The following is a 13,728-nucleotide window of genomic DNA, read 5'->3' as shown; positions in this document are numbered from 1 at the left end:
GTTATGCACAGAACAATGAACAGGATTAAGGATGATGTATTATCTTGTAATAGGGCAGTGTACTGCATTAATGGGTAGTGCAATGAAGAAGATTCATGCTTCAGTTGTACAGTGAGAGGAAGAACAAGTGTGGAAGAGAAGCGAACTGGCTTGGTAGACTTGTCTTTCTCTTTATATGTCATTTCTTTTTGTGGGCCCAGCAAAGATGCTTGAGATACCTAAATGGTAGGGCAAATGTGTTTTATAGGTAATTGACAGTAAATTTGATAGGCTTTTTTCTATACAATGTGGAGAACTTGAGAATTCAAAATGACTACTGATTAGGAATTTGGTCAATTTTTTTCTACCTGTGTTTTTCTTGTGTTTTCTTAGGCTCCCTCTGGTCTCTGGCAGGTGCAATGCTCTACGCTGTGTATATTGTTATGATAAAGAGGAAAGTGGATAGAGAAGACAAACTTGATATACCAATGTTTTTTGGTAAGATGTTTCACTTATTTTTATACTATAGTAAATGATTTGAAAGTTATTTAATAGACAATGAAAATATAATAAATATTGGCATCTTCTTTATTGGAAAAAACAAGAATATTTATGTCTGCATTATCACCAATATCTCAGTGACAAGCCACAAATTATCTAAGGGACCATCAGCACATTAAGATGAAATCTTATTTTGGATGAATCTCCTGTGTTTCAGAGCTGTTAGTTTTGCTGCTGTATTTTTATTTGTTTTGTTATAGACATTGCATTTTTTTCTTTTGCATTTACTATTCATATGTAATTAATATTCGGATTATGGCTGGAATAATAACAACATAATTTACCAAAGGATGAACACCCTCAAATGAAAAATGTGTGCAAAAAGTTTGTAATTTTTGTTCTCCAAACTGTAGATTAATGAAAGACCATGGTAATTCAGGGTCACTTCTTATTCCCTTTACTGTAACGTTTGTTTACTGAATGGAACATTAGAAGATTGTATTCCTCTAGGGTTACATAGATAATTAACCCTAGGACACAAACATTCTTCCCACAATAACCCTTTTTTAATTATTCATTAAACTATTCATATAAAATCATTATGTTTCTGACAGTTGCTTCTGTAATGAACTACCGTTCATTTGTTGAGTCACTTCATTCCCTCTGTCATAAGCCAAAGAAACCTGGAAAATAGCATTTACATTGAGTGACTTCTTAAATTAGCTATTAAAGGGATATGAAACCCATTTTTTCATGATTCAGATAGAGCATGCAATTTTAAGCAACTTTCTAATTTACTCCTATCAATTTTTCTACGTTCTCTTGGTATCTTTATTTGATAAAGCAGGAATGTAAGCTAAGGAGCCGACCCATTTCTTGTTCAGCACTTAGGCAACGCTTGCTGATTGGTGGCTACATTTGCTTTTCAAATAAAGATACAAAGAGGACAAAGAAAATTTGATAATAGGAGTAAATTAGAAAGTTGCTTAAAATTGCATGCTCTATATGAATCATGAAAAAATGGATTTCATATCACTTTAATAGCTAATTAAAGAAGTCACTCTATGTAAATCAGGGAAAAAAATATGTGGGAATCATATCCCTTTAAGTGCTGTATTGCTAAAATCAGTGCTTTTTTTATGATATTTGCCCTTTGTGTTGCAGGCTTTGTAGGGCTTTTTAACCTACTTCTGCTCTGGCCGGGGTTTTTCCTGTTGCACTACACTGGGTTCGAAGCATTTGAGCTTCCCAACAAGTTGGTTTGGATATACATCGTAATCAATGGGCTTATAGGAACGGTGCTGTCTGAATTCCTGTGGTTGTGGTGAGTACATTCTTTTTTGAATTAGAAGCCATCTAAATGTTTCAAATGTAATGGTTAGCACTCTTTCAGTTAAATGACCTATAGAGTTTATCACCTAGATTACAAGTTTTGTGCTAAACAGGGTGCGAAAATAACGGCAAAAAATTGCGTTATTGCAGTCTCCATAGTGCTGCCATTACGAGTTAATGAAAGGCCTCCTTGTGTTGTGCATTATGGTGCGTTAAGCTTCATACCGCACAAAAGCCAAGGGCTGACTTGATGTGCTCATGCACTTTTTCCCCCTAGACATCGATGGGGAGAGAGTTTTAGAAAAAAACCTAACACCTGCGATCGTGGAATGGAGATCGCCGTGACGCAACCCCATTGATGTCTATGGAGAAAAGAAAGTTACGTTTAAACCTAACGTAAACCCCTAGTCTAAACACCCCAAATCTGCTACCCAACATCGCCAACACCTAAATAAAGTGATTAACCCCTAATCCGCCGCTCCCCGACATAGCTGACACTAATAAGTTATTAACCCCTAATCCGCCACCCAGACATCACCAACACCTAAATAAACCTATTAATTCCTAAACCTCCAGCCCCCCACATCGCAACTAATAAACTAAACCTATTAACCCCTAAACCACCGGTCCCGCATATCACAAAACACTAAATTAAACTATTAACACCTAAACCTAACACCCCCTAACTTTAAATTAAAATTACAATATGGAAATAGAAAGAAAGCGCCTTATGGTGTGGTAATCATACACAAATGTGCAATGATGTGGAAAAAGGACAAGTGAAATGGTACTCACAAGTGAAGTGGCACTCTTAGTAAAAAAAGTGCAAACAAGCAGGCTGACCTTTTAAACAGTAGTCAGTACACTGGAAGGACGAAGTCTTGTTGGTAACAGGAAAAAACACTGCTGGAGGTCCATAGCCAGGTGGATTATTGTTCCAATCTCTGTTTGTCCATGGGATATGCACCTGTAGAGAGCAAGGTGATTAACAACGCAGTAGCGCTGCTGTGGAAGGCAAAGCAATAGAGGTGTGGTGTGTTCCTTAATGGCAATTGGCTTCAAAATAGGAGGTTTATGAAAGAGTTCCAAAATCCGAGTATGATAAAAACAAGGTGTTTATTTGAGCTAAAACAACGCGTTTCTCGGTCGCAAGCTCTTGGCCGTTTCATCAGGTATTATACAAATTGTGCCTTCAGTGAGGCTTAAAAATACATACATTGTTTATGATTGGATATTCATTAGCCAATAGTAACCACTAAAACATAATATGTACAATGTGTTAAAAACTAGGGATGCACCGAAATTTCGGCCGCAGAAAGTTTCGGACGAAAATAGCATTTTTGGCTATTTCGTTTTTCGTTTTTTTAGCCTGTTATTTTCTGTAAAATTATTGTGTAGCATGTTTCAAATTTGATGCTAGCCTAGAGCTGCTGTTTAAGTTTATTACTTGACTTACTGTTCTGCATATGAGTTTTCTAGGACTATACTTTATTTGGATAATTAGTAAAAAAAAAAAAACTGTTAAATATGATTCTGTTACATAGAACTAAATGAAGAATAATACAGTATATTGATATTTATAATTGTTTTAAGTTGGGATGCACCAAAATTTTGGTCGCAGAAACATTTTGTCCGAAAATGGCATTATTGTTTGCCTGGTTTTTTTTTTTTTTTCTTAGTAAAATTATTGTGTAGCATATTATTGTTTTAGGATATTTTTGGCTCTAATTATGCAAAAAAAAAAAAAAAAACTAAAAAAAAATAATTTGAAAAAATACATTTTCGGTATCAGTTTCGGTTTTCGGCCAAGTGCATCCCGGATTTTCGGATTCGGTTTCGGTCCAGAATTTCCATTTCGGTGCATCACTATTAAAAACAAACAAATGGATCTAGTGATCCATTAAAAATCGCTATATAAGTGAACTTATGATGATTGGTAACAAAATGCTACATAAAAAAAGACACAAAATAGCAGCTGAACTTAATGATACTTCAAAATATTTGGAACTGACAGTTCGATTTTAAATCCTAAATTCTAAGATAAATTTGTCAGTTTCTATATTCTGGAAACATATTAAGCAGATCTTTGTTATTATTTTATATAGATCGTCTAAAACAAGATGGTATATTTCTACATAGCGGTTAGATCCTAATGGTGGAGAAAAAGATGATTTCGCTTTTATGTTCGTATGGATTACGCCTTCGTATAAGTGTGTAGTTAAGTTTTCTATGGACCCATGGATGTAGGTATATTATTCCCACCATTCATGGTGTCTGTAAGAATACATAGTGTTTTCTTCCAACAAATTGTGTTTTTTTAGGGTTTTTTGTGCATAAAATTTTTGTAAGGATAATTTTCTTGTGAAACGATTAATGTCTACAAATAAGTTGAAAATATTATGGGGGTTGGGCGGACAAAAAGAGAGACCTTTGTTGAGAATTCTCTTTTCATTCAGAGATAGAGTATGTGTAGATAGATTGAAAATTCCTTTTTCTAGTCTTTGTAATTCTTCTTTTTTGGCGGTAAGGCCTCTATCTCTGGAGCCTCTTGGTCTATGTAAAATAGTCTTTTTTGGGGGTTTGTTCTTCTATGTGAGTTCTGCGGTGTTGTGGGGCAATCTCTAAAAAAGACGAAGTGGATGAAGAATTGGGTCTAATTAGTCGTTCTTGAAATACATTATCTTCTGAAACCGAAGTGAGAGGTTGAGAACGGGTGGGGTGTTGAAATTGGTTGTGTGTCCCTAGGATGTGTGTCATTGTCTGATGAATGATTTGAGTGATGGGATGGCCTATGATTATAGTAATAAGAATGTTGAACATAGTTGTGTCTGGTTTGATCATAATTCCTATATCTAGGACTATCTTGGTAGTAATTTCTTTGTCCATCATTTTTCAAACTATTGTTGTGTTGATGTCTGTTTTGGGAATTATAGTTGTAATTCCGATTGTTCCTATAATGATAGGATTGTCCAGTATGATTGTATGTGTTGTGTTTATAATTTCCTTTGTAGTTTGTATTTCTGGATTTTATGATGGACAGTCGTCCATTTGTTACTCCGTTCATAATTATTATAAGGATGTGAAGAATTCTTATTATCATAATAGTTAGTGTGTGCAGTATTATTAGGGATATGTTATCTCGTCTTCTAGAGAGTGAAATAATTCTTTCATAGGTTTGGTGAGATCAGAATCTGAGTGTGTTGGATTCAAAACTGATTTACCTAATACATTATAAGATGATTTTTTTGTGTGTCTGTCTTCCTTAGACTGCATAATGAAAGTGGCGCTTGTGAAGCTTATGTGTACACCAAAAATTATTTTATTCTAAAATTACAATATATCTATCTTAAAATAAAAAAAAAACTACCAATTAGAAATACTAAATTACACATTTAAAAAAACCTAACACTACAAAAAAAATTAAAAAAAATCTAAAATTGCAAAAAATAAGAAACACTAAATTACAAAAAACAAAAAATGAAATTATCAAAAATAAAAACAATTGCACTTAATCGAATAGCCCTATAAAAATAAAAAAGCCCTCCAAAATAAAAACACCCCCTAACCTATAATAAACTAACTTATAAGGGCCTTTTGTAGGGCATTGCCCTAAGTTAAACAGCTCTTTTACCTTAAAAAAATGACTAAGTCCCCCCTAAAAGTAAACACCCCCACCCAACCAATCCCCCAAAATAAAAAAAACCTAACTCTCAAAAATCATAAGCTGCTCATTGCCCCTAAAGTGGCACTTGTATTGGCATTGCAAGGGCATTCAGCTCTTTTACTGCCCTTAAATGGGCATTCAGCCCAAAGCCTTAATTTCTTTTTTATGACACAATGAGTTCCACGGATCATCTTAATTACTAATGGGATATTCACCTCCTGGTTAGCAGGAGGCGGCAAAGAGCACCACAGCAGAGCTGTTAAATAGCTCCTCCCTTCACTCCCAATCCAGTCATTCTCTTTGCCTACATTAGTGATAGGAAGGGGTAAAGTGAGGTGTTAGTATAGATTCTTCAATCAAGAGTTTATTAATCAAGAGTTTATTATTTATTACGTAGTGCAAGATTGTGCTGCTTTGTCCTAGGGTGTAGCCGTAGTCCATCAGTCTCTTCAGTAGAGCTTTGGTGGCTTTAGAGCAATAATAACTTGTGGGACATAATTCTCACTGCGCTTCCCATATTGATGCTGCCCTACTTCTGAAAGACTGAGGGATCTTACTCAGTCTTTTCCTTTATCACAGGTCCATAGGAGGGAGAGGACCTCTTAAACCTGGAGCTGCCTTCACTGTCAGGCAGATGAGGAGGTAAGTGCTAACCTAGTATCTGGGGGACTGTTCTCAGAAACGGAGGCACTTTACTTATGATGGGACAATAAGAAGTTTCATGGATGGGGACTTTATTGACAGTGTAGGCCAGGCACTGGGGCTGAAAACATTGACTGTTGGTGGTTCTCATCTCCCGACGCTTTTAATAATAAATGCGACCGGGAGATGGCTGAATTTGGCATGCCCACAATGGGCGGGACTAGAGGGAGAGCATTACGCGCCCTTTTTGACGTTCTTTTCTGTTCCATTTAAAGTGACAGTAACGTTTTTCTCCAACATAGGTGTGTCCGGTCCACGGCGTCATCCTTACTTGTGGGATATTCTCTTCCCCAACAGGAAATGGCAAAGAGCCCAGCAAAGCTGGTCACATGATCCCTCCTAGGCTCCGCCTACCCCAGTCATTCTCTTTGCCGTTGTACAGGCAACATCTCCACGTAGATGGCTTAGAGTTTTTTAGTGTTTAATCTGAGAAGGATTGGAAAAAGGTGATCTTGATAGCTCCTGCGTGGCCACGCAGGACTTGGTATGCAGATCTGGTGAATATGTCATCGGCTCCACCTTGGAAGCTACCTTTGAGACGAGACCTTCTTGTTCAGGGTCCGTTCGAACATCCGAACCTGGTTTCACTCCAGCTGACTGCTTGGAGATTGAACGCTTGATCTTATCGAAGCGAGGGTTCTCAGATTCTGTTATCGATACTCTTGTTCAGGCCAGAAAGCCTGTAACTAGAAAGATTTACCACAAAATTTGGAAAAAATATATCTGTTGGTGTGAATCTAAAGGATTCCCTTGGGACAAGGTTAAGATTCCTAAGATTCTATCCTTCCTTCAAGAAGGATTGGAAAAAGGATTATCTGCAAGTTCCCTGAAGGGACAGATTTCTGCCTTGTCTGTGTTACTTCACAAAAAGCTGGCAGCTGTGCCAGATGTTCAAGCCTTTGTTCAGGCTCTGGTTAGAATTAAGCCTGTTTACAAACCTTTGACTCCTCCTTGGAGTCTCAATTTAGTTCTTTCAGTTCTTCAGGGGGTTCCGTTTGAACCCTTACATTCCGTTGATATTAAGTTATTATCTTGGAAAGTTTTGTTTTTAGTTGCAATTTCTTCTGCTAGAAGAGTTTCAGAATTATCTGCTCTGCAGTGTTCTCCTCCTTATCTGGTGTTCCATGCAGATAAGGTGGTTTTACGTACTAAACCTGGTTTTCTTCCAAAAGTTGTTTCTAACAAAAACATTAACCAGGAGATTATCGTACCTTCTCTGTGTCCGAAACCAGTTTCAAAGAAGGAACGTTTGTTGCACAATTTGGATGTTGTTCGCGCTCTAAAATTCTATTTAGAAGCTACAAAGGATTTTAGACAAACATCTTCCTTGTTTGTTGTTTATTCCGGTAAAAGGAGAGGTCAAAAAGCAACTTCTACCTCTCTCTCTTTTTGGATTAAAAGCATCATCAGATTGGCTTACGAGACTGCCGGACGGCAGCCTCCCGAAAGAATCACAGCTCATTCCACTAGGGCTGTGGCTTCCACATGGGCCTTCAAGAACGAGGCTTCTGTTGATCAGATATGTAGGGCAGCGACTTGGTCTTCACTGCACACTTTTACCAAATTTTACAAGTTTGATACTTTTGCTTCTTCTGAGGCTATTTTTGGGAGAAAGGTTTTGCAAACCGTGGTGCCTTCCATTTAGGTGACCTGATTTGCTCCCTCCCTTCATCCGTGTCCTAAAGCTTTGGTATTGGTTCCCACAAGTAAGGATGACGCCGTGGACCGGACACACCTATGTTGGAGAAAACAGAATTTATGTTTACCTGATAAATTACTTTCTCCAACGGTGTGTCCGGTCCACGGCCCGCCCTGGTTTTTTTAATCAGGTCTGATAATTTATTTCTTTAACTACAGTCACCACGGTACCATATGGTTTCTCCTATGCAAATATTCCTCCTTAACGTCGGTCGAATGACTGGGGTAGGCGGAGCCTAGGAGGGATCATGTGACCAGCTTTGCTGGGCTCTTTGCCATTTCCTGTTGGGGAAGAGAATATCCCACAAGTAAGGATGACGCCGTGGACCGGACACACCGTTGGAGAAAGTAATTTATCAGGTAAACATAAATTCTGTTTTCTGTCAGTGTAAAATTGCTCAAAAAATTGCCAAATATTGTGACCAACTGGGAAGTTAAGATGGACCAAGAGTCTGTCACTTGTTCTTTATGCTTTAATGCCAATGTCGAACCACCAATCCCTTTTTTTGTTCCTCATGTATTTAGAGGACCTTAACCCCTTAACGACCAAGGACGTACGCCACACGTCCTCAAAAAAAATACAGTTAATGACCGAGGACGTGTGGCGTACGTCCTTGGTCTGGAAAGCAGCTGGAATCGATCCTGCTCGCTTCCAGCTGCTTTCCGGTTATTGCAGTGATGCCTCAACATCGAGGCATCCTGCAATAACCCCCCTTGGCCATCCGATGCAGAGAGAGCCACTCTGTGGCCCTCTCTGTACCGGACATCGATGGCCGGTTTCGTTGGTGGGTGGGAGCCAGTCTGGGAGGCGGGTGGGCGGCCATCGATGGGCCGTATGATGTGGAGGGGGGCGGGATCGTGGGCGGGAATGCCGCGTGCGCGCTCGAGGGTAGGAAGCGGGTGGGAACCGCTACACTACAGAAAAATGATGGGAGAAAAGTGGCAGTGATTGCCAAATATATTTACATATATGTCAATCTAAGAGATCTGGGAGGGGTGGTGGGTTGATCTTTTGGGGGGGCAAGCTACACTACAGAAAATTATTTAAAAAAAAATAATAAAAACATATTTTACTATAAACTGGGTACTGGCAGACAGCTGCCAGTACCAAAGATGGCTACTAATAAGTTAGAGGGGGATGGGTAAAGAGCTGTTTGGGGGGTATCAGGGAGGTTGGGGGCTAAGGGGGGATCCTCCAGAGCAGCATATGTAAATATGCCTTTTTTTTTTATTTATTTTTTATCAAGGATAGCTTTTTTTTTTTAGTACTGGCAGACTTTCTGCCAGTACTTAACATGGCGGGGGCAATTGTGGGGTGGGGGAGGGAAGAGAGCTGTTTGGGAGGGATCAGGGGGTGTAATGTGTCAGGTGGGAGGCTGATCTCTACACTAAAGCTAAAATTAACCCTGCAAGCTCCCTACATGCTACCTAATTAACCCCTTCACTGCTAGCCATAATACACGTGTGATGCGCAGCGGCATTTAGCGGCCTTCTAATTACCAAAAAGCAACGCCAAAGCCATGTATGTCTGCTATTTCTCAACAAAGGGGATCCCAGAGAAGCATTTACAACCATTTGTGCCATAATTGCACAAGCTGTTTGTAAATGATTTCAGTGAGAAACCTAAAATTGTGAAAAATTTTACTTTTTTTTTTATTTAATCGCATTTGGCGTTGAAATGGTGGCATGAAATATACCAAAATGGGCCTAGATCAATACTTAGGGTTGTCTACTACACTACAATAAAGCTAAAATTAACCCTACAAGCTCCCTACATGCTCCCTAATTAACCTCTTCATTGCTGGGCATAATATACGTGTGGTGCGCAGTGGCATTTAGCGGCCTTCTAATTACCAAAAAGCAACAACAAATCCATATATGTCTGCTATTTATGAAAAAAGGGGATTCCAGAGAAGCATTTACAACCATTTGTGCCATAATTGCACGAGCTGTTTGTAAATAAATTCAGTGAGAAACCTAAAGTTTGTAACAAAATGTGTGAAAAAGTGAACAATTTTTTTTATTTGATCGCATTTGGCGGTGAAATGGTGGCATGAAATATACCAAAATGGGCCTAGATCAATACTTTGGGATGTCTTCTAAAAAAAAATATATACATGTCAAGGGATATTCAGGGATTCCTGGAAGATATCAGTGTTCCAATGTAACTAGCGCTAAGTTTGAAAAAAAGTGGTTTGGAAATAGCAAAGTGCTTCTTGTATTTATTGCCCTATAACTTGCAAAAAAAAGCAAAGAACATGTAAACATTGGGTATTTCTAAACTCAGGACAAAATTTGGAAACTATTTAGCATGAGTGTTTTTTGGTGGTTGCAGATGTGTAACAGATTTTGGGGGTCAAAGTTAGAAAAAGTGTGTGTTTTTCCATTTTTTCCTCATATTTTATATATTTTTTATAGTAAATTATAAGATATGATGAAAATAATGGTATCTTTAGAAAGTCCATTTAATGGCGAGAAAAACTGTATATAATATGTGTGGGTACAGTAAATGAGTAAGAGTAAAATTACAGCTAAACACAAACACCACAGAAATGTAAAAATAGCCTTGGTCCCAAACGGTCAGAAAATGGAAAAGTGCTGTGGTCATTAAGGGGTTAAGCTACAGGGAAAGACTTTTTTACTGAACCATCATTTACTAAAGAGGATGCTGTTCAGGAGTTTAATGCCAATGATCAATTTATGCCGCAGCTTTTTCCTCAAGCGTCCCAAGGTTTACCGTCCTCACAAGCAGTGCCCTGCGTCTCCTCTATAACTCCTGCTGGGGTTACTTTAAAAGACATTGCTTCCCATTATGTCTTCTGCAGTTTCAGATGCGTTGTCTGCTTTTCCAAATGTTGCAAGGAAAGCGTAACGAGGAAAATCAGAGAGGTTTCTGACGGAGTTCTCGCTATTGCGGATGCTCACTCCCAGAAGTCTGAAGGGGAGGATACCGTGGTAGTATCTGAGGGTGAAATCTCAGATTCGGACAGTATCATTCCTCTTACTGATACTGAGGTAGTTTCTTTCAGGTTTAGGGTAGAACACCTCCGTCTACTACTTAAATAGGTTTAAGCTACTTTGGATGACACAGACTCCACGGTCGTTATTAACCCTAAAAGATCCAGTAAGCTTAACAAATATTTTGAGGTTCCTACCTCAACAGATGTTTTTCCGGTTCCAGACCGAGCTTCTGAGATTATTACTAAGGAGTGGGAGAGACCGGTATCCCTTTTTCTCCATCTCCTATATTTAAAAAGATGTTTCCCATAGCTGATGCTGTCAAGGAAGCTTGGCAGACAGTACCCAAGGTGGAAGGAGCGGTTTCCACTTTAGATAAAAGAACTACTATTCCTTTAGAGGATAGTTGTGCATTTAAAAATCCTATGGATAAAAAGTTAGAGGGATTACTCAAAAGGATGTATGTACACCAGGGCTTACAATGGCAGCCAGCTGTGTGCATTGCTACCGTCACTAGTGCGGCGGCATATTGGTTTGATGCGTTGTCTGATGCTATCAGGACTGACTCTTCCCTGGATGAAATCCAGGATAGGATTACAGCTCTTAAATTTGCTAATTCCTTTATTACAGATGGTTCCCTTCAAGTTATCAAACTGTCAGCAAAGATTTCAGATTTCTCTGTTCTAGCTCGCAGAGCCTTAGGGTTAAAACCTTGGTCTGCGGATTTATCCTCTAAGTCTAAGCTTTTAGTGATTCCTTACAAGGGGAATCCTTGTTTGGAATGGGCTTGACGGAGATCATTTCTGATATGGGAGGTAAGGGTCATCTTCTTCCGCAGGATAAGAGAAACAAACAAAAGGGACGTCCGAGTAATTTTCGTTCCTTTCGAAATTTCAAGGGAAATTCTTCCTCTTCCACTTCCAAGAAGGAACAGTCTAAACCTGCATGGAGACCCAATCAGTCTTGGAGTCATTTTTTTTAACCCCTAATCTGCCGACCGCCACCTACGTTATACTTATATACTCCTAATCTGCTGCCCCTAACACCGCCGACCCCTGTATTATATTTATTAACCCCTAACCTGGCCCCCACAACGTCGCCGCCAGCTACCTACAATAATTAACTCCTAATCTGCCGACCGCAAAGCGCCGCCACCTACATTATAGCTATGTACCCCTAATCTGCTGCCCCTAACACCGCCGACCTCTATATTATATTTATTAACACCTAATCTGCCGCCCTCAACGTCACCTCCACCTGCATACACTTATTAACCCCTAATCTGCCGACCGGACCGCACCGCTATTATAATAAAGTTATTAACCCCTAATCCGCCTCACTAACCCTATAATAAATAGTATTAACCCCTAATCTGCCCTCCCTTACATCGCCGACATCTAACTTCAAACATTAACCCCTAATCTGCCGACCGGAGCTCACCGCTATTCTAATAAATGTATTAACCCCTAAAGCTAAGTCTAACACTAACACCCCCCCAAGTTAAATATAATTTTTATCTAATGAAATAAATTAACTCTTATTAAATAAATTATTCCTATTTAAAGCTAAATACTTACCTGTAAAATAAATCCTAATATAGCTACAATATAAATTATAATTATATTATAGCTATTTTAGGAATAATATTTATTTTACAGGTAACTTTGTATTTATTTTAACCAGGTACAATAGCTATTAAATAGTTAAGAACTATTTAATAGCTACCTAGTTAAAATAATTACAAATTTACCTGTCAAATAAATCCTAACCTAAGTTACAATTAAACCTAACACTACACTATCAATAAATAAATTAAATAAAATACCTACAATTACCTACAATTAAACCTAACACTACACTATCAATAAATTAATTAAATACAATACCTATAAATAACTACAATGAAATAAACTAACTAAAGTACAAAAAATAAAAAAGAACTAAGTTACAAAAAATAAAAAAATATTTACAAACATAAGGAAAATCTTACAACAATTTTAAACTAATTACACCTACTCTAAGCCCCCTAATAAAATAACAAAGCCCCCCAAAATAAAAAAAATGCCCTACCCTATTCTAAATTACTAAAGTTCAAAGCTCTTTTACCTTACCAGCCCTGAACAGGGCCCTTTGCGGGGCATGCCCCAAGAAGTTCAGCTCTTTTGCCTGTAAAAAAAACATACAATACCCCCCCCCAACATTACAACCCACCATCCACATACCCCTAATCTAACCCAAACCCCCCTTAAATAAACCTAACACTAAGCCCCTGAAGATCATCCTACCTTGTCTTCACCATACCAGGTTCACCGATCCGTCCTGGCTCCAAAATCTTCATCCAACCCAAGCGGGGGCTGACGATCCATCATCCGGCGGCTGAAGAGGTCCAGAAGAGGCTCCAAAGTCTACATCCTATCCGGGAAGAAGAGTAGATCCGGACCGGCAACCATCATCTTCCAAGCGGCATCTTCTATCTTCATCCGATGAGGACCGGCTCCATCCTGAAGACCTCCACCGCGGACCCATCTTCATCCGGCGACGTCCAACTGAAGAATGACGGTTCCTTTAAGGGACGTCATCCAAGATGGCGTCCCTCGAATTCCGATTGGCTTATAGGATTCTATCAGCCAATCGGAATTAAGGTAGGAATATTCTGATTGGCTGATGGAATCAGCCAATCAGAATCAAGATCAATCCGTTTGGCTGATCCAATCAGCCAATCAGATTGAGCTTGCATTCTATTGGCTGATCGGAACAGCCAATAGAATGCGAGCTCAATCTGATTGACTGATTGGATCAGCCAATCGGATTGAACTTGATTCTGATTGGCTGTTCCATCAGCCAATCAGAATATTCCTACCTTAATTCCGATTGGCTGATAGAATCCTATCAGC

At 38.8% G+C, this 13,728-nt stretch overlaps 1 protein-coding gene across 3 annotated transcripts in view; it reads left to right on the top strand.

The window, feature by feature from the left end:
• Window positions 1-13,728, top strand: part of SLC35F5 (solute carrier family 35 member F5) — a 286,304-nt gene that overhangs the window by 180,767 nt on the left and 91,809 nt on the right. For all 3 annotated transcript variants that reach the window (XM_053698004.1, XM_053698002.1, XM_053698003.1), the window contains 2 exons: window positions 373-477; window positions 1,645-1,804. In XM_053698004.1, the coding sequence (XP_053553979.1) occupies window positions 373-477; window positions 1,645-1,804 (265 nt within the window). The remainder of the gene's footprint in view (window positions 1-372; window positions 478-1,644; window positions 1,805-13,728) is intronic.

This window comes from Bombina bombina, chromosome 1, assembly GCF_027579735.1.
Source record: "Bombina bombina isolate aBomBom1 chromosome 1, aBomBom1.pri, whole genome shotgun sequence".
Taxonomy (NCBI): domain Eukaryota; kingdom Metazoa; phylum Chordata; class Amphibia; order Anura; family Bombinatoridae; genus Bombina; species Bombina bombina.
This window is presented reverse-complemented; position numbering and strand designations above follow the sequence as displayed.